Here is a 25,631-nt window from a genome sequence, read left to right as displayed (position 1 = left end):
GGAGTGTATCACCATACCTATCTGTAAGAGGACTCTTTAGGCATGTTCTTGCATTTAAATTATAGGAATATACCTGCATGTATTAACTCAAAATACACTGAACACTTTAGCGAGTCTAGACCCTGGGCCCTGGGAATTAAACTTTGAATGAGACAGTTCTTACCTTCGGACCACATGGTTCTGAGAAACAACACAAATGTACATGGGGAGAGGACTTGTGCTTTCCAGCAGCATAAAGGAGAGTATTAATTCAGGCATTCAGGAAGGGCTTCACAGAAGTGAGGCATGAACTGGTCTTTGAAGGAGGACATTCCAAGAAGAGGCACCAGCAAGGGAGACAAGTGTTAGGAAGAACAGCATTCCACTCCACACATGGCTGTGTCCAAGCAGAGAGTAGAATTAAGTATGATTACTTAACTAGCATTTTTCCATGCTTCCGGGTGACTTGCCTTGTCTTTCTTTCATAGAAATCTATTTTTGAGAATACCATCCCAAGCTGTGAGTAAAATACAAGCTATCTGGTTTAGAATTGGTTGTCTTAGTATGGGGTTGACAAAAATAACCAGTCCCTGTGCATTCTTAGTAGTCAAAAAGAATATCAGCATGAGATGGTTTTGGGGTGCCTTGATAATTAGAAAGCATATAGGAAGGCCCCTAAGTCCAAGAGTGACTTTGATAGACATTCTGGGAATTTTATCTGAGAAAGTCATTAGTAGATGAAAAGCAGTCTTCTTTTGTAAGTGTATCTGTATTTCAAGCAAATATCCCATTCTTCAAACCTAATTCAACCACAGTTGTTCTTTGTCATCACTGTCTGTATGCCTTTCCCCGCCTCCTCCATCTCACATGGTTCTTTCTGACCTTTCAGATTCAGATATTAAAGACATCTGAGGTTACCCAGCACCTGCCTAGGGAGTGCCTTCCAGAAAACCTGGGTGGGTACATCAAAATTGACCTCGCCACTTGGAATTTCCAGTTCCTACCCCAGGTGAACGGCCACCCAGATCCCTTCGATGAGATCATCTTGTTCTCCCTACCTCCTGCCTTAGACTGGGACTCGGTACATGTTCCAGGTCCCCATGCCATGACCATCCAAGAGTTGGTAGACCATGTTAACACCAGGCAAAAACAAGGGATATATGAGGAGTATGAAGACATCCGTCGTGAAAACCCTGTTGGCACTTTTCACTGTTCCATGTAAGTAGTAAAGGTCTGGGTCAGCAATTGACTACCAAGATGCTTCTGGCAGGCACTGCTGCAGCTCCTTCTACTTCCTGTCTTTATCATCATCATTATTATTATTATTATTTTTGGTGGTACTGGGGTTTGAACTCAGGGCCTTGCCCTTGCTAGGTAGGATTGCTACCACCCCTGCCAGCCCTCCTTCCACTTCCTTAACAGGTTCTTCGTTGTGTTACAGAACTTCACTCTCATTTAAGTAATAAGTTGCTCTCATCCAGAAAGAAGTATCTCCTGCTTTGGTTTTTGTTGCCAATATCCTATGCATTGGCATTTCTGAAGGTCTTTGGTACCAACAGAAGAACCCTATAACAATAGAAATATCTGGATATTTTCCCACAAGGCAAGCACTTTTTATAAAAGGCTCAAAATGTAGTAAACCACTCCATCTTGAAAAGAAGGGTGCCGGTACATTTAAAAGAATTGAGGCAGAAAGAAAGAAGAGTTGCCTCTTCGGAACTTAGCCTCTTGGGATTTTCCTTCTGCCTAAATCCTACCCCAAAATCATCTGGCTCATAACTACTTGATAACTTTTCTTGGCAATACAGCATAAATTATGTTGCTCTCGTTTCTCTTACCATGTTTTTTTGTTTGTTTTTGTTTTTGAGATAGGGTGTCATTGTATAGCGTAGGCTGGACTGGAACTCAATATACTCTTGCCTTACCTCCTGAGTACTAGGATTATAGGCACGTGTCACCATGCTAGAATTTCACACCAAGTTTTAATTGGCTGCAGCAGAAATCTCTCTAATTAGTGAGCTCTTTCTGTTGGAAATTAAGGAAGTTGTCCCAGTGGGTCCCTCAAGTTCCAAGTTAGCCAAAAGTTCCCTTTTGTGAGTGATGCAGTTATTTCTCTTATCTGCACCTTAGTTTCTCTGTTTTCTTCCCCCCTTTTGGAATGTGTAACTGTAAGACTCCATGATTCTGTGAGCATCTTTTCTGCTCAGAATTCTGACCAAAAGATAGGGCAGAAAGAAAGAGAGGCAATTAAGAAAGAATCCAGTAAACAGAGCAAGAACACAAAGGAGTAGCTGCACATGTAGCTCAGTGGTACAAGTCTTCGCTGGCATGCACAAGGCCCTGGGTTTGATCCTCTGAGGAGAAAGGTAAAGCAGAGCAAATATTAAGAAGAGGGAGTGTCCTTTTCTCCCGCACAGCTTTGTTTCCTCCCTGCCAGCTCAAGACCTCTATTTACACCTAATCTCTTTCCCAACCAGAGCACTTTTTACTCCCCTAGTCTTGAATCAAGGAGGTAACTTGGAGCGAGGAGGAGCACACTTTTTTGGGGGCATTCCTGACAACCTATCACACATACCTCTCTCCTATTACCTCCCCATCTTTAACCCTTGCACCATAAATATGTTCTCCATTACTTTAATTTTGTGCTTTTCAGAATGCTGTTATATAAATGGAACCATACTCCATAACGATGAAATGGTTGTTTTCCTCTAGGCATAATTCTCTGGATATTCACACAGTTCACATGTACAGTAGTTGGCTCCTTTTTATTGCTGAGTAGTATTTTGTAGTACTAATGTAACAGTTTAACCACTCACCTGTTAAAGGAGGTGATGTTTTCAGTTTTTGGCTATTTCAAGAAAGTTATTATGAATAATTGTTTCTATGTTTTCTAAAAATGTAATTTCTACATTTGGCATTAATATCCAGGAATGCAGGCTAGCTCATATAGTAATTGTATGTTTAGCTTTTATAAGAAATTGCCCAACTGTTTTCCAGGTTGGCTGTACCAATCTGTAGTCTCACCAGCAATGTATGAGTAATCTAGTTTCTTTGCATCCTTACCAGCATTTGGTGGCATCACTATTTTTTATTTTAGCTATTGTGACAGGTCTCTCATGAGATCTCATTGTGGTTTTAGTTTGCATTTCCCGAATGGTTACTGATGTTGATTTATGAACATCTATTTGTAAAGTATCTTTTGCCCTTTTTTTGAACTGTTAAGATTTGAGAGTCCTTTAAATATTCTAGATAATGGTTCTCTATTGGATTTATGGTTTGGGAGTATTTTCTTCCATTCTGTAGCTTGTCTTTTTCATTTTCTTTTGACAATTTGAACTCAGGACTTTGTGCTTGGTAGTCAGGTGTTCTACCACTTTAGCCACACTTGGTTATTTTCTTGAGATAGGGTCTCATGTTTTTGCCCTGGACTTCAGTCCTTCCGTTTGGCTTCCCACATAGCTGGGATGGCAGGTGCACACTACCACGCCCAGCTAATTGATTGAGATGGTCTTGCTAAATTTTTACCTTGAACTGTGATTCTCCTGTTTTTTCTTTTTAACCAAAAAAATTTTATAGTCTTATATTTTACATTTAAGTCTGTGGTCCAGTTGGAATTTAACTTTTTGTATAAATTGGAAGGTTTAGGTTGATAATCATTTTATTTATTCTGCCATTGGATGAAGGTATAGACAAGAACAGAGTATGACACAACAAACACCTATGCTCTTCTCAGCAGAATTGACATTGACAGTTATTAGTATTTTGTCATATGTACTTCAAATCTTTTTTATTATGTAAAAGAAAGAATTCATTATAAAGCTAAAATCCCTTCTTATCCTCACTGCCAGTTTTCTTTTCTTCCCACAAGCAGCTACTAGTATGAATATGTTATATTTCTTTACAGTCTACACAGTATAGGAACAACATAGTGTATTTTTATGGTTGGTCTTTGTGAATTTTTTTGTTTTCAGTCATTAATATATGTAAATAATTTTTTCAAAGCCAAAGAGTATGACAAAAAAAGCATTGGCAAAACACACGGCAGTCTCTTGTCCTACTTTAGTCTGCTCCCTGTAGCCATCCGCTTTCATTGCATGTAGCTGTTTCTCCTGGTACTACTTCTGTGATTTTGAATTCAGATGGTTATAATGCTCCTTTATTAATTTTTATTGTAGGTGAACATTTAACTCTTACTCCATGTCTCCATTTCCAATTACATTTTGACTTTTCCCAATATAATTATGTCACAATTCTTTTTTTTTTTTTTTGCGCAATATTGGGGCTTGAACTCAGGGCCTATACCTTGAGCCACTCCACCAGCCCTTTTTTGGGATGGGTTTTTTTTTAGATAGGATCTCATGAACTATTTCCCTGTGCTGGCTTTGAGCCAGGATCCTCCTGATCTCTGCATCCTCAGTAGCTAGGATTACAGGTGTAAGACACTGGTGCCCAGTTTGTCACAATTTTTAATTGAATGAAGTCATTGTTTACATTTTTTATGACTAAAGTTTTTTGGTTTTTTTGAGACAGGGTCTTGCTTTGTAGTCTAGGCTGCCCTTGAACTTTATAGCGCGATGCCCGCTTCAGGCTTTTGAGTGCTGGGATTATAGATATGCACTGTCATGTGCAGCTAGTAATCTTTTTCTGTTTAAAAGTTTCACAGTGGTGTGCCCTAGTGTGGATGTTGTTTTGTTTTTCCTTTATGTTATGTTGAGTGCTTAGTAGGGTCTTTACTGTGAAAGACTACGACCTTCAAATCTAGGTGTTTTTTATTTTTTTTTATGGTGCTGGGAATCAAAACCAGGGCCTTGTGCATGCTAGGCAAGCCTCCACCAACCCTTTCTGGTGATGGATTTTTTTTGAGATAGGGTCTTGAGAACTATTTGCCTTGGCTGGCTTCGAACCATGATCCTCCTGATCTCTCCCTCCTGAGTAGCTAGTATTACAGGTATGAGACACTGGTGCCCAGCTTAATGCTGTCTTTCTTACATTATATTACTGTTGCCTCTTTCTATAGGCTATTCCTAGAGTAGGAAATGACAGCATTTTCTTTCCCTAAAATGCATGGTAGTAAATATTTTAGATTGTGGACTTACGGTCTTTGAAGCATTCAGCACTGTCAATAGTTACATAAATGACTTTATTTACAAAACCACTGTCCATGTCATAGTTTGCTGACTTCTGTTCTGGAATGATTCCTTTATTTACTTATATTTTTCTAATACTTTTAATTGTTTTGCGTTTTATTTTGTATACTGGGGAATGTCTTCAACTTTCTCTTTCATCTTGAAATTCCTGTTTTGGATTCTTCTCCCCGCCCCTCCAGGTCTGGTGATCGAACTGAGAGCCTCACACATGCTAGGCAAGTGCTCTACCCTGAAATATACTCCCAGCCCCAAATATAATTTATAATTTCCAAGAGCTTTTCTTTTCTGTTCCTTTTTCAAAGCATCCTATTCTTATTTCTTATATAATGGTATCATCTCTTTTTTCTGAGAATATTATAGCCTTTTATAAGTCACTTTCTCTTATTGGCTCTCCTTCATGCTTTGTTTCCTGTGTATTTGAATTAGTCCCCTTTGTTAGGGACTTTCCTGATTACCTGGAGATCCTTGGTTTTTAATTCATACTTAGGAATGGGATCCTTAAGAACTGCTTAGAGCTGGACCCCTATCTTGAAAAACCCTTTTCAAAAATAAGGCTGGTGGAGTGGCTCAAGTTGAAGGCCCTGAGTTCAAGCAAAAAAAAAAATATATATATATATATATATATGACTGCTGCTTAGAGCTCTGTTTGCATGGATGAGCTTCAAAATAAAATGATGAAAAAGCCTGGAACCAGTGTTCACATCCTTAATCCTAGCTACTTGGGAGACTATTGAGATCAGGAGGATCATAGTTCGAAACCACTTTGGCAAATAGTTCGTGAGACCCCTATATCCAAAATAACCAGAACAAAATGGATTGGAGATCTGGCTAAAGATGAAGAGTGCTTGCTCTGCAAACATGAAGCCCTGAGTTCAAACCCCAGTCTCACCAAAATAAATAAATAAAAGATTGAACAGCTAGCTTATTGTTAGTATATTTCAAAAGACAGACTTCTTTTACTGGTGGCTAGTCAGTAGTCCAGGTAAGAGTTCTTTGACCTCTGTCTTGGTGGAATCCAAGCCTGGATGTAAATGTAGGATAGGATGGAGAGAATAGGGCAGGGATTCTACCTATGTGTCATTTAGATTTTCACTTATTTTCCCATTTGCAGCCTTGCCCCCTGCCCCTTGTCTTTCAGAGAGAGGGAATTTTGAGGATGAGTCATTTTATCTTTCTAGGCACTTCCTGGGTCCTAGCTTCCTGCATTTGGCCAAGTCAACCAAAAATGTTCTCACCTGCTTTTTCTGCCAAAACAGGTTGAAATCTCTTTCTGATGTCTCCACTGTTACTTTGTACTGCATAGTTCCTTTTTCTCATTTTACTGAGACTTGCATTTAAGAGATTTATTTTGACTATCTTTTGAGAAATGAGTGGTAGAAATTTTAATCTGCAGTTAGATTTTGGTAGATGCTATATTTCATTTTTTCTCTACCTGCTTCTATTACATGCTCATCATTTCTGTCTGAGGACAGTGGTTGTTACTGTCCTTATATGTCTACTGGTATTCTGATCATAACCTCCAAGAACATTGTGGCTTTCCCTAAAGCTCTCCTCTTCTCTGAGCCCTCTTTAGAATTGCCCTTAATGCTCCTTTCACATCAGGTTAGGGTTTTTCTAGCATGGACTTCCAGATTCTTCCAGCTTCTGCCCCTTAACCAGTTCCAAAGCTGCTTCCATATTTTTAGATATTTGTTATAATGAATCTCACTTAACAGTACCAACTGCTATCTTAGACCATTCAGAGCTCACTCTTTCTTTTGAAAAGAAATGCCTTTATTTTCCTAATACTTACAAAAATATTAAATTAGAGCTGCTGGGGGTTGTAGCATCCGTGAGGCTCTAGATTCAATCCCTAGTAGCCAAGCAAACAAAGAAAAGTAATGTTAAATGATAGGGAACTGTGGAGACTTGAGAGTAACAAAACTCTCCTGTTTCTACCCCCAACAATTGCTGACATGCAGTTTTGCATTGCTAAACTTTGTACATAGACTCTGTCTGTGCCTTTTCTTTATTCTAGTTTACCTTTCATTTCCTTCAGGTCTCCAGGAAACTTAGAGAAGAACCGCTATGGGGATGTACCTTGCCTGGACCAAACTAGAGTGAAGCTGACAAAACGAAGTGGCCACACTCAGGTAGACAGATAAATGTTAATCTTTTTGGAGCACTGTGGGAAATTAAACCTCCTCCAAAGTGAAACTAAGCTATAATACTATAGTAGAATGAAAATGGACTGTGAGGTGGGTACCTGTGGTTTATGCCTGTAATCCTAGCTACTTGGGAGGCTGAAATCAGGAGGATCACAGTTCAAGACCAGCCCAAGCAAATAGCTCTCAAAATCCCATCTGCAAAATGAACTGGAGGTGAACTCCAGTTCACCAAAATGAACTCAGGCATAGAGTTCCTGCTTTGCAAGCACGAAGCCCTTAGTTCAAACCCCACAGTTCCACCAAAAAAAAAAAAAAAAAAAACTGAAGCCTGAGAGAGAGAAGGGTTGAGTTCTCATTTTGCTATGTAACAGTCTGTGACCATAGAAAAGTCCCTAAATGCCCATCTGACAATACTGAGTGGGGAGTAAGTGAAATTCTTTATGTGACTGCTGATAGTACAAGGTCTAGTATATTGTAGGTGCTTTCTAAATGTTAAATTATTTCTCCTTTTACTCCTTCCTTGTAAAAATATGACCATACGCATCTCAATTGGTGAACGTATATGCATCAATACAAAGTAGCTTTAATATAAGTGACTTGATTTTCCATCTATATCTAAAAAATATTGTGGAAAAAAAACCGTGGACAACTAGTATATATATATAAATGTCTAGGGATATAGATGAAATGACCAGATGATAATATTATTTTGTGTATTAACTTGTTTGTATCTAAACATATTAAACCACATATGTAATACACATGTGTAATGTTTATTAATTATTATTATTATTACTTTTTGCTTTGTTTTGGGGATAGGTTCTCACTGTTTAGCCCAGGCAGGCCTCAAGTTTGTAATCCTGCCTCAGCCTGTAATCCTTCTGCTTGTAGTGCTGGGATTACAGGCATGTTGTCACCATGCCCAACATCCATCTCTCTTGATCCTACTGTTCCAGATGCATAAATTGAATTCACGCTTGCAGAGGGTTTTCCTCCAGGAGCATTAGCTAAATGTCACCACTCCAGCACAGTGTTTCAATTTTGTTAGCCTGAATTAACGGATGTTGGCAGAGATCTTGTGAATACATGTAATAAAAGTGATATGGAATATAGGTGTGCTGCCACAAAGCTGTAATCCCAGCACTAAGGAGGCTGAGGCAGGAGGATTATGTGTTCAAGGTGTGATTGACCTACATAGTGTGTTCAAGACCAGCCTGAGCTACAAAAAAAAGCATTGTTGAAGTAAATAAAACTGAGGACATAGGGAAGTAGGAGAAGACTCTGGAAGAGAGGGAGTTAGAAGCTGTTCATTGATACAGCTTTGAGAACTGGAAGTTGCCATGTGTTAATTCAGTAATAATAGAGTCTGGATATTGGCTTAGCCTGATGATAAGATGCAGGTTTCCCTTCTGCAGTCACCTTGCGTTTTGTGAATAGCAGGATGGATGGGAAATTCCTGCTTAGCTTGCTTGGCTTGCCTCCCATTTGGACTTTTGCTATAGTGCTACAAGCCCTAATGGATTCTTATTTTGTAAATAGCAGCTTTGTTGAAATGTAATTCACAGACCACACTGTTCATGCATTTAAAGTATACAGGTCAGTGATTTTCAATATACTCAGAGTTGTACAACCGTCATCACAGTCAATCTTAGGATATTTTTATTGCCCTGTAACTTCAGCAGTCATTCCCTATTTTCTTCTACCCCACTCTAATCTTTTTGTTTTTATGAGTTGCTAAGGATCGAACCCAGGACCTCATGCATGCTAGGCAAGTGTCTAGCTTTTTGTCCAGCTGGCTTGGACTGTAATCCTCCTATTTTACACTTGCCACTATAGCTGGAATGACAGCCACAGGCCACTACACCCATCCTTTTCTGCTGAGATGGAGTCTCTTTTTTTTTTTTCGTGCAATTCTGGGGTTTGAACTCAGGACTTCACACTTAAAAGGTAGGCATTCTGTTGCTTAAATTACACCTCCAGCCCTACTCCTGCTGGCCTGGAATCACAGTCCTCCCAATCTCAGTGTGGCTTGTCTTTTTTTTTTAGGAATGGAATTGACGGATCGTATGGTAATTCTCTTTGACCATTCACAGAACTGCCAGACTGTTTTCTGTTTCCAACAGTGTGAATGAGAGTTCAATTTCTCCACATCCTTGTCAACACTTGTTTTTGTCTTTTTTAACCTGTATTATCACAGTGAATGGATATGAGGTGGTATCTCACTGTAGTCTTGTGCATTTCCCTGCTGGCTAACAGTGCTGAGCATCTTTCCATTTGCTTGTTGGCCATCTATATGTCTTCTTTGGAAGATTGTCTCTTTCACCAGTTTCAAACTGGATTGTCTTTTTATTATTGAGTTGTAAGAGTTCTTTATACAAGTTCCTTATCAAGTATATGGACTCTGTGGATTAGCTTTTTATGTTCTTGATGGTATCCTTTGAAGTTCAAAAGTTTTAAATTTTAATGTAGTCTTGTTTATGTTTTTTCTTTTGTTCCCTTGTGACTTCAGTGCATATTTAAGAAATCTTTGCATAACCCAGAGTCACAAAGATTTGCCCTATATTTTCTTCTAAGTATTTTATACTTTTATTCTCTTATATTAGATCTTTGATCCATTTTAAGTTTTTTTTTTCTTGAAACAGGGTCTCCTAGATTGGCTTTGATCTGACTTTGTAGTTCAGACTGGCCTCAAACTTGTGATTCTCCTGTCTCTGCCACTCGAATGTTGGGATTCCAGGCATGTGCTACCCTACACAGCTCATTTAGAGTTAATTTTTTATGTATGGTATGAAGAAAGGATCAATTTGATTTTTCTACATGTAGATACCTGTTGTCCCAGTACCATTCATTGAAATGACATTTTGAATTGTCCCTTTCACTCATTTTCTGCCTGACAAGAATATCTACACTTTGAGTTGTACTTACCCAGCACATCATTTTCTGATCCAAATGGTATATTCTTAAACCTGCAATAATGTGTCCTTTTTATCATTAGACAGATTATATCAATGCCAGTTTCATGGATGGCTACAAGCAGAAGAACGCTTACATTGGTACACAAGGTGGGTTGATCTTGCCCTCACATGTTGACTTTATGCCATCGACTTACGGTTCCTTTGCTGGATGATGACATTATTAATTTTTTTTGCAGTGGTAGGAATTGAACCCAGGGTCGTATACATGCTAGCCAGGTTTTCTACTGAGTCTATACTGAGCTACACTCCTAGCTCAATGGCATAATTTTTAAAAGAAATATAACTTGTGTTGATGTCGAGGTCATTAGAACCTGGCCTTTCATAAAGGATGGTGGTCGTTGAGGCAGCCAGATGATAAGTACAGAGTTTTGGTACAAGGTGTGCCTAGAAACTCACTGCAGATCTGTAAAGTAGAAATTTAAACCCAGAATGCTATCTGCCTGTAAGTTTTTGGACTTCATTTTAGTATGGCCAATCAAGGGAGCAGGGCATCAGAACTCAGCAGTCCATGACATACTCTTAAGTCCAATAAGAAGCCAGGAATGGCAAAGATTGATTCCAATTTAGGAATGAGTGCTGCTGTCCTAAGGCGCCTTTGCTGGACTCTTAGCCATCACAGAGCACTCCAGAAAGTGTTCTGATGTTGGTAGATTGTACTGAGTTTCTCCTAGTACTGGAGTCTAGGAGGAATCAGATGGAGTTTTCTGTATATACGTCTATGGAACCGTGTTCCCTCTGACCTGGCCTCTGACCATCTTAAGAATACCACAATACCTTCAAAGACATTGGGAAGAGGCCAGTGATACAGCTCAGTGGTTGAGTGCATGTGTGAGGCATTGGGTTCAATCCCCAGCACTAAAATAAAACGAAGAAGAAGGTGGGAGGGAATTATAGCACAAGTAGACCACACAGGCCACCATAGGAACTTAAGGCTCTGTGACCTTTGCAAATCACAAGATAGCTGCCACATATCTCCTTAATCAAGTGATCAATCTTAGTATTGCCAATAAAGGTAGTATTTACAAAGGTAATAATCGCAGAAGGATTTTGTTGATTGATTGATTGATTGACATTGGAGATTGAACCTGGGGCCTTACACATGCTAGGCAAATGTCCTACCACTGAGCTATAGCCGCAACCCTACAAAAGGATATTCTGTGCCTCCTGATGAGAAATAGATGTCATCTGTATTGTCTCTTCCCAGTTTTAAGATCCAAATCTTGGAGAGAATTTACCTAGCATGTACAACGCTCTGGGTTGTATACCTACCACCTAAAAAAGAAAAAGGAGAATAAAAAAATTGAATCTAATCATGAGAAACAAACCAAAAAATTGTGGGGCATACTACAAAAAACAATTACAACAAAATAACTGGCTCAAGTTGGGCATCTTGGTGCATGCCTGTAATCCCACACTCAGAGACTGAAGCAGGAGGATTATGAGTTTGAGGCCAGCCTGGGTGACGAAGTGAGACACTCTCTCAAAAAGAGAAAGAGAAAAAGAAAAACTGGTTAGACTCTTCAAAGTTACTAAACTTACTGCCATGAAAAACAAAAAAAGGCATGGAACTGTTCTAGATTAAAGAAGACTAAAGAGATAACTAAAGGCAACATGTGATTTGTGATTGAATCCTCAATAGGGAGAAAAAAGTATTAAGGACAAATTATTGGAACAGTTAGAGCCTTTGTGTGAGCTACTGTTGTACCAGTGTTTAACTGGCTCAGTCCCATAATAGTATTGTTCTATGGGGAGAATACCTGTGGTCTCCTAATAGTTAGTTGCTCAGGTGTTTAGAAGTGAAGTGTTACACTGTCTGCTATCTTTTTTTTTTTTTTAATGATAAGAATACTTGAGATCTACCTTCTTAATTTTTTTGTTGTTGTTGGTACTGGAGTTTGAACTCATGGCCTGTAGCTTGCTAGGCAAGTACTCTACAACTTGAGGCATGCCCCCAGCCCTTTTTGTTTATATGTGTATATGAGGATAATGCATATCCATTGTGGAATAGTTAGAAAATTAATATGAAAATCACTCATAACCCCAGAATCCAGAGGTAATGTTAACATTTTGCAGCATCTCCTCCTAGATCTTTTCCTATATATACATATAGATAAAGGCAAATAAATATACAACATTTACTTTTTTCTAAATATGAATTTCTTTTCTACCTTATGAATACCTTCATGGCAAAAATATAAATCTTACAACATTGACTTTATCGACTGCATAAATCATAGGCATGCTATAATTTAATGAGTCTCCTCTCTTTTTTTTTTTTTTTTTTTAACTTTAATTTTTTTTTTTGCAGTACAGGGGCTTGAACTCAGGGCCTACACCTTGAGCCACTCCACCAGCCCTTTTTATGATCGATTTTATTGATATGTCCTGAGCAGCTAGGATTACAGGTGTAAGCCACTGGAGCCCGACTTTAATCTTTTCTCGTTGGACATTTGCTTATTTGTAGGACCTTACATACTTTAGCAGTGTCTACTTTTGCAAAGAGGGAATTTTTTTTTTTTTTTTTTTTTTTTTGTGTGTGTGATACGGGGTTTGAACTCAGGGCCTTCACCCTCAGCCACTCCACCAGCCCCATTTTTGTGATGAGTTTTTTCGAGATAGGGTCTCATGAACTATTTACCTGGGTTGGCTTTGAACCGCAGTCCTCCTGATCTCTGCTTCCTGCATAGCTAGGATTACAGGCATAAGCCACCAGCGCCCGGCAAGAGGGTATTCTAATATCAGAAGATACTAGTGCTTGCTAAAAGACTTTAACAAAAATAGTAGTGGGGCCAGGCGTCCATGGCTTACTCCTGTAATGGTAATTACTTGGGAGGCAGAGATCAGGAGGATCGAGGTTCAAAGCTAGCCCAGGCCAATAGTTACTAAGACCCTACCTTGAAAATACCCAACACAAAGAAGGGCTGGTGGAATGGCTCAAGTGGTAGAGCACCTACTTACCAAGCATGAGGCTCTGAGTTCAAACCCTAGTACTGCCCACCACCCAAAAAAATAGTAGTAGGACTAGTGGGCTTTTAGGCCCATATCAACCCACAATACTGACTGTCCTGATTCCCTAAGAGCAGAGAGGGGGACTGGGAAAGTACAAGGAATTATCCTGAGTTGTTTGTTACTCTTCTGATTGAAAGGGAGTTGGTGGTCCATAAGTATCAGCAGATTTGTTGCAGTCAGGCATGGCTTGTGATCCCAGCTATTTGGGAGGCTGAGGCAGGAGGATCATTAGTTGGAAGACAACCTGGGCAGCCTAGGAAGACTCCATCTCGTAAGGAAAAAGAAAACAAAATAAAAAGAACAACAACAAAAAACCACAACAGATCTATTGCTGAGACTCATCCTTGTGCAGGTTTTGACTATAAAATGACTTTACAAATGACACTTGCTCTCAAGACCATGTTAATGGAGGCATCAATTTACATAAAGTAAGTGACTGGCATAAGATTGTATAATTTAAGTGGTTAAACTGTTTCGAACCAGCTGTGCCATCAACATCTCAGAGGAGGCCAGGTGCTGGCGGCACACGCCTGTAACCCTAGAAGAGCTTCAGAGGCAGTGATTGGGAGGACTGCAGTTCAAGGCCAGCCTAGGCAAAAAATTCATGAGACCCCATCTCAACCAATATCTGGGTATAGTGGCACGCTTCCATCATCCTAGCTATAGGAGGCTGAGATCGGGAGGACCGTGGTCCAGGCCAGCCTGGGAAAAAAGTTTATTGTCAGGCACTAGTGGCTCACGCCTGTAATCCCAGCTACTCAGGAGGCAGAGATCAGGAGGATCACAGTTCGAAGCCATCCCAGGCAAATAGTTCATGAGACCCTATCTCAAAAAACCCTATCACAAAAACTTGGGCTGGTGGAGTGGCTTAATGTGAAGGCCCTGAGTTCAAGCCCCAGTACTGCCAAAAAAAAAAAAAAGTTTGAGTCGCCATATCAACAGAAAAAGCTGTGTGTAGTGGTGTGCACCTTCATCCCAGTTACCTGGGAAAGCAGAAATAGCAGGCTGTCCAGGCTGATCCAGGCCAAAAGTAAGACCCTATCTCAAAAATTAGCAGAGCAAAAAAGACTTGGAGGCATGGCTGAAGTGCCAGAACACTTGCCTTGCAAAGAGCTCAGAAGAGAAAAGTCCATTGAGTATGGTGGTCAGAGAGAGCTTTGAGGAAAAAATAACATTTGAAAAGAGATAGAAAATGAATGACATTGGAGGTAGGGAAACAATTTGAGCAAAGGAATGGAGGCAGAAGCAATTTTTTTTGAAGGATTAAATTGTTGGGGTTATCCAGAATATGGAAGGGAAAGAGACCTATTGAGAAAAGTTAACTAGAATGATACTAGTCAGTCTGACAAAAGATGATGTGGTCCTCATAGCAGTGAAATTGGATAGGAAGAACAGGACAAGGAGAAGGTGGGGGCAAAAGAACAAAGGCAAAAACATTTCAGTGTCTCTAGGAATAGTTGACTAAATGCTTCAGGGAGAGGAAGGAAATGAGTAAGTCAGAGTTGACTTCAACTTTTTAAGACTGAATAATTAAGAATGCCAGTTTTGTTAGCAGAGATGAGAAAGTTGGAAAATACAACTAATTTTGCAGGAGAAAACTCAGTTGCAAACAGAATCTGAGACAATGGGACAGGATAGTGGTCTAGTAGGCAGCCTTTTATTATAAGGCTGAGGTATAGGTGAGATGGAAACAGCTAGAGACAGTACTCAGTTGATTCTGTCATCATTAACATGCTGGCTGAGGCTGTGATGCTCATGCTCCGAGAGGGTATCCAACAGTGCTTCCTGCAGTATCCTCCGTATGTCTCACCTGAACGTATTGTAAAGTGCACTGTCTCTATTTCTAATATTCTTACACACCGAGCTGATACAGTTGATTCAAGGAGGCCCTGAATAGCATAAATGTGTGACAAGAAGAACAGAGAATTGGCACCTGTGTTTTAGAATTAGTATTTGAAAGAAAAACAGAGGAGCTTCAGAAGAAGCTCCCAGGGTCATGTTCTTTACCATTTCTTTCATTCCCAGGCCCTTTGGAGAACACCTATCGTGACTTCTGGCTTATGGTGTGGGAGCAGAAAGTATTGGTGATTGTCATGACCACCCGGTGAGTTAATCCCCATAACACTTCTTTTTTTTTGGTCTGTGTGGTGATTATACCCAGAACTTTGTGTGTGCTAGGCAAGTGGTCTACTAAGCTACAGCCTTGGCCTGAGTAATCTTCTGTCCCACTGATTACCATACCCACTGACCCCAAGCATGGATGATTTAAGAAAGAATTACTTGACAGGTGCTGGTGGCTCATGCTTATAATCCTAGCTACTTGGAAGGCAAGAGATCAGGAGGATCACAGTTCAAAACCAGCCCAGGCAAATAGTTTCAGGGATCTTATCTCAAAAAATACCCAACCCAAAACAGGGCTGGAGAAGTGGCTCAAGAGGTAGAGCGCCTGCCTCGCAATTGTGAGGCCCTGAGTTCAAACCCCATTCCTGCCAAAAAAAACAAAACAAAAAAAAAAAAAAGGAATTTCTTGTGCTGGAGGTATGGCTCACACAATAGAGAACCTGTCTAACACATGCGAAGTCCTGAGTTCAAACCCTCGTGTTGCCATGAATTTCTGGAAACAGTAAAGATCAGGAAAGGCATTTTTCTTAGCAGATCTATAGATAACGTATTGGGATATAGTGGAGGTAGTTAAATCTAACTCATTAAAGTTTTAATCCATGGCCCTGTGCCAGTTATAGCCTATTCTGAGGTTCTGGCCTTATCCACTAAAGGAAGTACTGGGAGCAGTTCACCTTTAATCTGGCCCCTGTTTTCAGAGGGGAGCTGTCTTCCTAGCAACTGCAATAACCAGTTCCCCTTTGCTATCCATTTCCTGCTACTTTTTACTGTTTTTCTGCTCATTCATATTTCTATCTGTAGGAGAACAGAAAAAAAGAGGTGATACATAATGAGTCAGGCAGAAAGTTCTGATTTTTTTTTTTTTTTTTTTTTTTTTTTGGTAGTACTGGGGTTTGAACTCAGGGCCTTATGGTTGGTAGGCAAGTGTTCTACCACTTGATCCACTCCATTAGGCTAGGCAGGAAGTTCTGAATGAAGGAATGTTTTTGAAATCTTTGGCCTACAAGTCTTCCAAATTTAAGGAATTACCTGTTTCATTAGTATTATCATTAGCATTATAACCTATTTCAGATGAGGAAGGAAAAGAAAAGAATGTTTGCTTAATTCCCACCTCGCAGTACTTGGGGTCGCTGAAAAGTGATGGGGAGGACATAGGCCTCTACACAAACCTCCCACTAGCATCCAGGCGCTGTGTTAGCCAAGGGACCCATATTGGAGGAGAGAATGAGCCAAGGAGTTCTCTCTGACCCACCATATTTTCTGTACTGTCTTTCGTTGTCCATCAGTACTTATTGCTGATAAATGAGAACTACCATAAAATATCAGAAAAGAGATGAAGTGATGTTGTAAGCATACCATGAATGTCTGCTAAATCAGTTCATGTAGGAACTTTAGCTGTTGTTACATCTGTTTAGAATGAAGAGGTTCCTTTGTTTCCTGCCAAGAGTCAGTGTTCTAAGTTGGAAGCAATGCAGGACATGATTTTGCTACTGTTGAGTATAGCAAATGATGGTGGGGGTGGGGGAAAACATGCTTACTGCTGGTTGAGGAAGGATGGGGGCTTATCTTGCTCTGGGGGCTTATCTTGCTCTGTTTGTCTTTAGCTTTGAGGAAGGTGGCAGGAGAAAGTGTGGCCAGTACTGGCCTTTAGAAAAAGAATCACGGATCCGATTTGGCTTCCTCACGGTGACCAATTTAGGTGTGGAGAACATGAACCATTATAAAAAAACAACTCTAGAAATTCACAACACAGAGGTAAATGCGGGTTTCTATTTTCTTGCATTTTAAAGCTGGGGAGAACCTTTCCTATAAAGAAAAGCTCAAGAGGGAATAGTCAGGATTTCAGGAAGGTTGTAAGCTGCTTTAGGTTTCCTGGGAACAAGATGAGGAAATTGAACCAAGAACCAATATGGTTGTATTATTTTATCATAACAGTTGAGTTACATGAGAGTAAAACTTTCAGCATTAGGAATTTGTACTTAACTTCCCCCTGCCCCGCCCCCAGTGCTGGGGATCAAACCCAGGGCCTCATGTATGCTCGGCAAGCGCTCTACCACTGAGCCACATCCCCAGCCCTACCCTTAGGAATCTGGATCCTAAGATGGAAGTGGTAGTACACATCTGTAATCCCAGCACTTAGGAGGCTGACCAAGGAGGATTGAGTTTGAAGCCTCAACAGAAAAATCTGGATTCTGCAATCTAGAGTTTTCTATGTTTCAAACATTTATCCCTTCCTTTGGGTTTGCAGTAGAGAAGCAATTGTGGAGAAAATTTAGTGGTAGATAAGAGCCTTGGTGGTAGGGATACTTAAGTGTTGAGAATCCAGAAAAGTCCAAGAAGTCAGGGCAGGGAGACATGACCTCATTAACTTTTGTTTCTTTTCTCATCTAAGGAGCGGCAGAAACGCCAGGTGACCCATTTCCAGTTTCTGAGCTGGCCAGATTATGGTGTCCCTTCTTCTGCAGCTTCCCTCATTGACTTCCTGAGAGTGGTCAGAAACCAGCAGAGCCTGGCTGTCAGCAGCATGGGATCACGCTCCAAAGGGCAATCCCCTGATCCACCCATTGTGGTCCATTGCAGTGCAGGCATTGGCAGGACAGGTAATGCACCTGACACCACTCTTAGTGCATCCGGAGGCAGTAGGGGTGGGGGAAAAGAACAAAACTGTTAGATGGCATCTGTGTTTGGAAAAGGAAGTTGTTTCATCCCTAGATGGTAAATTACTACAAAAATCCCTTTAATCCCTAGCTGTAGGAATACCATATTCCTGCTGCCAGAATATGTACTTCACAAACCAAGTCCTCTGGGGGGTTCTTATTTTATACATCCCATCACCATGGTTTTCTTCTAACCCTTCTATCTTGTCTTCATCATTATTGTGAGTGCACCAGAGAGCTTAGCTGTGCTGCTGCTCCCCTTCCCATCCCCTTCTCCCAAGGGACCTCTCCACCCTGTGCTGTGTTTTTCATTCTGGAGCCAGTTAGCAGCTTTGGCCTTAAGGGGATGTACATTGCAAGAACTGTTGGCCTTACTAGTTCAGAGGTCGCTTTGGGACAAATGGGAAGAGCAGATTTGTGTTAGGCCTCTGTGGAAAAGATACAAAATTTCTAGAAATTGGGTGTGGGAGTGCTGTCAACCAGACTGGGATTGAAGCAGGAAGTTTTTCTGCATCACTTACCCGTTTATTCCTGTTACCCTGTGGAGAGAGGCCTTGCCCTGAGAGACAAGAGGCCTTCTCATTTCTCTGGCCTTAGCACTCTGTGACCACTTCTTTCTTGCTCTTTCTGGCCTAAGGCAGAAACCAGCACGTTGCCTTTGAATTCACTCAGCCCCTACCTGGGTTATATGGTAGAACAAGGAAGATAAGGAGGGAGGTTCACCAGATATGACCATTTCCTTCTTTTTTTTCAGGTACTTTCTGCTCATTGGACATCTGCCTGGCACAGCTGGAAGAGCTTGGCACCCTTAATGTGTTTCAGACGGTGTCACGCATGAGGACCCAGAGGGCTTTCAGCATCCAGACCCCTGAGCAGTACTATTTTTGTTACAAGGCCATCCTGGAGTTTGCAGAAAAGGAGGGCATGGTTCCCTCTAGCCAAAACCTGCTGGCCATGGAGGGTCAGTAACTGTCTCACAAATCTCCTAGCTGCTGGCCATCCTTCCTTAAACTACCCTGGACACTGCCAACCTATAGGTTGCCATCAGATATGCTGAATCCATGGATCGACCTCTCTAGTGTCTCCCAGCGCACGTGTGCACGCAAGGCAGCCTTTCCCTTTGGCTAGATAATGTGGTGAAATTGCCACTAGAAAGGGCCAGCATCAATGTGTTCTTAATTCCTAGCACCTGCTATCGAACTGTGCCTTATTAAAACCAAATTGTGGCTATTGATTTTTGCCAGGGGCCCCGAGGTAAGTGGGGATGGAACCTCCCTCCCCCTCCCCCAATGCCATTCTTCTTCTGGAGGTCTCCTCGCTCCCACTTCTTTCCTTTGCTAGGATTTGACAGGGAGGGTTGGTGAACCTTCACCTTCCTGCCCAGAGAGCTTGACCAAGTTCCATGTTTTAGAGATTGTCCTGAGTGCCAAGCACGTTTATACATAGGGCGTGTATTTCAGTCTTTTCTGTCATTTTGTGTGTGCGCGTGTGTGTATGTGCACTTATGTGTATGGATCCATATTACATGTGTATATAATATATATTGTATGTGATAATATGGTCATATTCTATAAATACATGTACACACAGATACTCTTTGTAAAAGTTCCTGGGGCTCCATGTTGCAGTTCAGCACCCCTTGTTTCTTGGGCCTTGCTGATTATCCTGGATGAGCTGGGGTTGGGATTGTGGCTCCTGTTGCCAGACAGCAGAGTGATGAACGAGGACACATACATATCTCCTCCAGATCCTGGATAGGCCTCATCCTTAAGTAATGTCTTCTTTCCCTATGAACTCTTTCTCTTGGAGCTAAGAATACTGGTTTGTGGTGACACTGGTATAAGTCAGCATGGATTGCCCTTTATCTAACAGATTTTCTGTTTACTTTGCTGATTTTGGAAACAGACTTCCACTGTGATTCCAGACCCTGTTTTTCCTTTCACTATCCTGAGAATAGGAGGCTCAGGAATAGAGACGAACTTAATGAGTAGCCAGAGTCACAATCAATTGGTACAAAGTCTTAGAAGGAAAGAGAGGAGCCCAGATGTGAGAGAGAGGAGCCAACTATGAGAATTCTTCCCTGGGAGGGCAAGCTGGTCCCCTTTTGCTGGAAGATTGCTTTCTGTTTACTGAGATGGCCATCAATTCCTGCCTGCTCTTCTGCCAGATCATAGACCTCAAATGGGTGGGAACCATGCTAGTGAAAAGCTTAACCCCATGGCTGGGTGGGATGGACCCTTGTAGTCACCCTTTGTTATCTATCTACTCAATCTGTCCTTGCCTTCTCCCAGCCCACCCAGCCTGATGTACCAGGAATGAAATCAAGAACTCATTACTCTACATTCCTATGAAAATAATCTGGAACCCCTAAACATTCTTCCCCCATTACAGAAAATGAGGTTGGCAGCTGATCAGACCTCAACAATTTTATACTGTAATATGATCTTTGTGTATATTCTTATTTTTTACAATCATTTCATTTTGTATTTAACACCAATGGACTGAGTCAGGTTCAGAAAATAATTGTAATGTTCATATTCAATATCTTACAGTGATACAGTTTTGTATTTACATATAAATATACCAACATGATCAAACCCTTTTAGCTTCATCAATTTAGCAGTCTTGGGCTGGGAAGGTGAGAAGGGGGGGGATCCAGGAGTTGGTATGGATGGATGGGGAGGCAAGGAGGGAATCAAGGCTTCAATATCCTTTTCTTCTTCTTCTTCTTCTTTTTTGCTTGTATTGGAGTTTGAACTCAGAGCCTTGCCCTTGCTAGGCAGGCACTCTACCGCTTGAGTCCGCACCCCAGCCCTTAGGCTTCAATATCTGAGACTCACTTCTGAGAGCCACCTCCTGTGTCTGTAGGCTGTAGCCCTAGCTTTGGACACAGGTACCAGCACCAGCTGAATGCTGTTCAGCTGGTGCTAAGCTCTGTTCTAGATGCTTTGTCCCCCATTCTCCAGTGAGATAGCATACTTCCCTCTGTTGTCTTCCCTTCCTTCATTTTTGCGTAGGTGAGGAAGGTGGGGTTCAGAGGGATGCAATGATTTGCTCTAGCACTGGGGCTCAAGTAGGTCTCGTCACTGCATCAGAAATGGAGTAGTGCTTTGTCCTTGGAGACTGAAGGTTTTTTGTTTGGTTGGTTTGTTTTAGGGAGAGGTTGCTTTCTTTTCTAGGTAAGTTGATCTTGAGCCTATACTCCTTATAGTGGAATAGAAAGGTGACAGGGTTGTGACTGATTCTCCTGGCATATGGTCTTCAGGTGTCATTCTCCTGGGAAAAATCCATAGATGTGGGCACATTAGCCTTTGCAGGAAGATCTTGAGCCATTTGCAACTGTCTCTCCAGAATGGAACCAGAAGTTTTGCTCTGGTTCCACATAGCTACTGCCTGTGGGCCAGTGACAGCCTATTTGAGGCAGTTCTGGCATGGAGTACAAATATTGGGATGATTCTGAAGTAACAGTAATGGCAGCTAACATTCACTGGATGTTTACTGTATCCCGGGTCCTATTTAGAGTACTTTCTCCATACTACCTCTTTCACCCTTAATAGCCACTTGAGGGTAGGTATTGCTATAAGAAAACAGACAGGCTCATGCCTGTCTGTTATCTTTGCTACTCAGGAGGCAAAGATCAGGAAGATCAAGGTTCAAAGCCAGCCTGGTCAAATAGTTTGTGAGATCTTATCTCTAAAAATACCCATCACAAAAACAGGGCTTTTGGAGTGACTCAAGGTATAAGCCTTGAGTTCAAACCCCATACTGCAAAAAAAGGGGAGGGGGGGAAGGGAAAGAGGAAGGGATGGGAGAGGAAGGGAAGGAAAAGAAAAGAAAAAGAAAATTGAGACACAGGAAGGTTAATTTGCTATAGCCAAGAACCTGGCCTCCAAATTCCTACTCTTAGACTAGATACCCTCCTGAGGATCCATCTCCTGATCTGCCAAAGAAATTTTCTTGCTTCTCTTATTTTAATCAAGAGCTAAAGTGTAGAGCAGATTAAGCCAGAACCTCTGAAATCTGAGAAATCAGAGTGGCCAAGGTGTAATATGTAGGAAACGGGATTAATGATAAAAGGTTTGAAGGAGGTAGCTTGTGTGTTTAAAGAGGCTTTAACCCAGCTGCCTGGTAAATTCAAAGTTAGGCACAAGTTCCTCATTGCAAATCCCTGGGCCTATCCTGAGTGAGTGACAAGATGACCGCAGTTTAGGAACAACTGTGTTAGGTCATGCTTCCAACTCTGGAAAGAGTCAGCCAGTTGATATATTCAGAGTTTTCAGTAAGGACTTGAGGAACGGGTTCAATAGTCTTACCCCGATTTTTAAGACAGAGTCTCATCCTGTTTCCAGGGCAGGTGTTATAAACTCCTTTAAGTGACCCTGCTGCCTCTGCTTCCCAACTGGCTGTGACTACAGGTATATAGCACCATACCCGGCTATTCATAACTTTTGCCAATGTGAGCCTGCCTGTGCCAAGAGATATTAAAGGAAGTGAAAAGAAAGGCAGAGAAGGAACCCAGAATCTCTTCAGGAGGTCAAGGTTCTCAATAGGAGGCACAGTAAGCAAAGCAAGGGAAAAGTGTTCAGAGGGGAGAAGAAATCCTTGTGGGCCAGCAGAAGCTAGCAAAAAATCACTCTTAACATTCTTGTGATTTATAATTCTTTAAGCACAAGAGATAATCCCTTTGCCTTTCTCTTTTTGTGTTGCTGCCTTCATGCTGCCCCTCTGTTTAAGCTAGGATGGGACTCCTGAGGTGAAAGAGGCCAGTATCCTCAGCCTAGGAAGCCCACCATTGTCGTTATCTATGTGACAATATATACAAAGAGTACCACTTTTTCATGGAGGATTGGACTAAGTATTATGACCTTAGATATGGCTCCTGCCCCAAAGGGATGCTTCCTATCTCTAGGAGCAGTCATACACATATAGAAACTTGCAAACCTTGGCAGGTAGAAAAAGGCTTTCCTAGAGTGACTTTGAGAGCTTAACCACTCAACCTAAACAAGCCCTACCTTCCCTCTGTAAAAGGGGCTGTGCTATATGATCGTGCTGTGGGTCCTACTCCGTGCTCTTGTGGGACAGAGCAAACACTTTCAGAGAACTGTCAAGTTCTCCCTTTGGTTGGTCAGCTCCCACTTGTCCTCACCAGTTTTAGCTTGTTTTCAGTCTCTTTCATGCTATACTTCCTTATATTCCCCCAGTTCTCTTCTACTTGGCCCCCAGCTCAGATGTGAAGTAGGTCAGATCTCCCCTGTAATCTCCAAGACCAGTCCATAGCTTTTATTTCCCGTTTTCCTTGTGGGCAGACTGGGTGGGTGTCTGAGAACCAAAGAATGAACTGACCCAGGGTCCCAGAGCTCCGAACCTAGGTCTTAGATTTGTCTCAGGTGTTGGTCACTGTCATTCCAGAGTTATTCAGTAACTCTGTTATTCAATAACATTCCAGAGTTATTCAGGAATGGGAGCTCCTACCAACATGGGAACCATATTTTCTTTTGGGAGGTATCTGCTTCATCACCATCACACAACACTTAGGGATAGCAAGTGTTTGGAACTACACTGTGCTTAACTGGCCACAGAGAAGACAGGTCTTCTCCACAAATAGAAATCTAGCATTCTGAAACCTGTTTCATCAAGACACACTCCCTCACCATAGCTGTCATAAATATTTATCCTGTTTCAGCTAAATCAGGCATGTTGCAGTATTAAAAGACCCACATGGGATTTTTTAGACTAAGGCCATGATACAGTTTACTACACTAGAATCCTAGTTAGTGAAGGTGGCTGGAGGGTGAGAACTATGGTGCCTTTTCAACAATTCAGGATAATATGTTTCTATAGTTGGTAGTACTCTAATGACTAGAAGTAGGAAAGCAAGGCAAGACAAGGGAGATAGAGCAGGTAAAGGCCTCCCTCACTTCAGATTCACTCCCTCCATCTCTCCCCCACATTGGAATCTGAGCTATTGTTTCAAGACTGATGCATAGCAGAACCAAGGTCAAGCATTTTATCTTGTGGGTCCTTTTTTTTTTTTTTTTTTGTGGTATTGGGGTTTTTGAAGTTGTGGGTCCTTTTTTGTTTTGTTTTTGTGGTGCTGGCAATAGAACCCAGAACCTTAGGCATGCTAGACAAGTGCTCTACCACTGAGCTCTAACCCCTCCATCCTCTTGTGGGATCTTCTGGTCTCCTTTCTTGACTTGAGCCACACCCCTGGTCCCTACTTCCTTGCCTTTTTTTTTTTGGAGGGGTGCGGTGGTACTGGGGTTTGGATTCAGGGCTTTGATCTTGCTAGGCAGGGCTCTACTACTTGAGCCACACCTTCAGCCCTATTTCCTTCATTTTTAATGAACACCTACCTATCAGGCAGGTGCGGTCTAGGAGGAAGCTTGAATGAGGGATGAAGGAATAGAGACTTCAGTGCTCAGGCTGCCTTCACTTCATCTAAAACAAGGCCCACCTTCATCTCTTACACATGTGAATAAAATTTTATTTGAACAACAGGAAATTGTTGCTTTTTAAAATCACCAACTACTAGTATGCAAAAGGAAAGACCTTGAAAACAAAGCCAGGTAAGCTGGGAGAACATCTGTTTTCCTGATTTAGGCTAGTAGTAACCATGACAAAGGAAGAGATTTCAAGACAGTGAGACGCAAGGCCCTCAAGCCTTAAAAAATTTCAAGCTTCCAGGGCTTCTCGGCAATCAGAAATAATGGAATATAAAACAACCCAAGCTAGCTGGTTTGCCAAAGATGGAGTTTATTCACACAGTGGGAGTGTTTGGTCCTTTAGACCTGCTCCAAGGCTCATTGCTGAGACTGCAACTCCAGGGGTTTTGTATTTGAATGGCCCAGAGAAAAATAGGGTGGCCTTGATAAAGGAGGAAAAGGTCTGAGGACTTGACAGTATGCTAGGCATACTTTATTTTATAATGAGTGAATTTAGGACTCACTCTTGCTAAACAGGTGCTCTGCCTCTTGAGCCACTCTGCCACCCTCTAGGCATTCATTATTTTAAATTTTACCGCAACCCACTCAAGGAAGCAGTCTTACTAGTTACAGATCAGGAAATTAGAAAAAAAATGATTTGCTAGAATCATCCGGTCTAGAAAACGCCTAAACTGAGATTGTAACCAATAGGTTATGTTTTTCCCCTTCATCCTAGGGGACGCTGTGGGGTGAGAAACTAGCCTCAGGCCCCCCTCATAGACAGTCTTGTGTCAGCACAGATAGAGGTTGTGTCAGCAGGGCAGCAGCACTAATAACTTTAGCAATCTCAGAAGTACAGACCTTACGTGTCTCAATCACACCTACCACAAGCACCCTAAGGAAGTGTGAATGAGTCCTTTTTGTGAATGAGGGGGTGCTTATGTGATGCCTGTGAGATGGATTGAGGGTGTCAAGAGAGTGTGACAGTTTTGAGTGTATGTGTTGCTAGTTGAGGACGTGTATGTATGTGGCTAGGAAAGAAATCTTGCCTCTGTGAGAACTTTCTAGAAGGGGTCAGGAGTTATTTTAGAACTGTCTGGGGACAAACTTGAGGCAGCATGTTTTCTCCAGAGGTCCCACCCTGGACCATGGCCTGAGTGTCAACAGAGAC

The 25,631-nt window shown here is 41.5% G+C and overlaps 1 protein-coding gene across 3 annotated transcripts in view; it reads left to right on the top strand.

Annotated features, from left to right (window-relative positions):
- The window catches only part of Ptpn9 (protein tyrosine phosphatase non-receptor type 9), a 78,474-nt gene extending 58,848 nt beyond the window's left edge, over positions 1-19,626 (top strand). The window contains exons 7-14 of one of the 3 annotated variants that reach the window (XM_074061988.1): positions 869-935; positions 1,074-1,197; positions 7,165-7,258; positions 10,269-10,335; positions 15,283-15,361; positions 16,983-17,133; positions 17,771-17,978; positions 18,790-19,626. In XM_074061988.1, coding sequence (XP_073918089.1) covers positions 869-935; positions 1,074-1,197; positions 7,165-7,258; positions 10,269-10,335; positions 15,283-15,361; positions 16,983-17,133; positions 17,771-17,978; positions 18,790-19,004 — 1,005 coding nt within the window. In that variant the 3' untranslated portion in view covers positions 19,005-19,626. Of the gene's footprint in view, positions 1-868; positions 1,198-7,164; positions 7,259-10,268; positions 10,336-15,282; positions 15,362-16,982; positions 17,134-17,770; positions 17,979-18,789 lie in introns of all 3 variants that reach the window. The other 2 variants (XM_020175879.2, XM_020175878.2) reach the window with 2 other exon arrangements.
- Positions 19,627-25,631: the final 6,005 nt, after the last annotated feature.

The sequence above is a fragment of the Castor canadensis genome, chromosome 19 (genome assembly GCF_047511655.1).
Source record: "Castor canadensis chromosome 19, mCasCan1.hap1v2, whole genome shotgun sequence".
NCBI lineage: Eukaryota > Metazoa > Chordata > Mammalia > Rodentia > Castoridae > Castor > Castor canadensis.
This window is presented reverse-complemented; position numbering and strand designations above follow the sequence as displayed.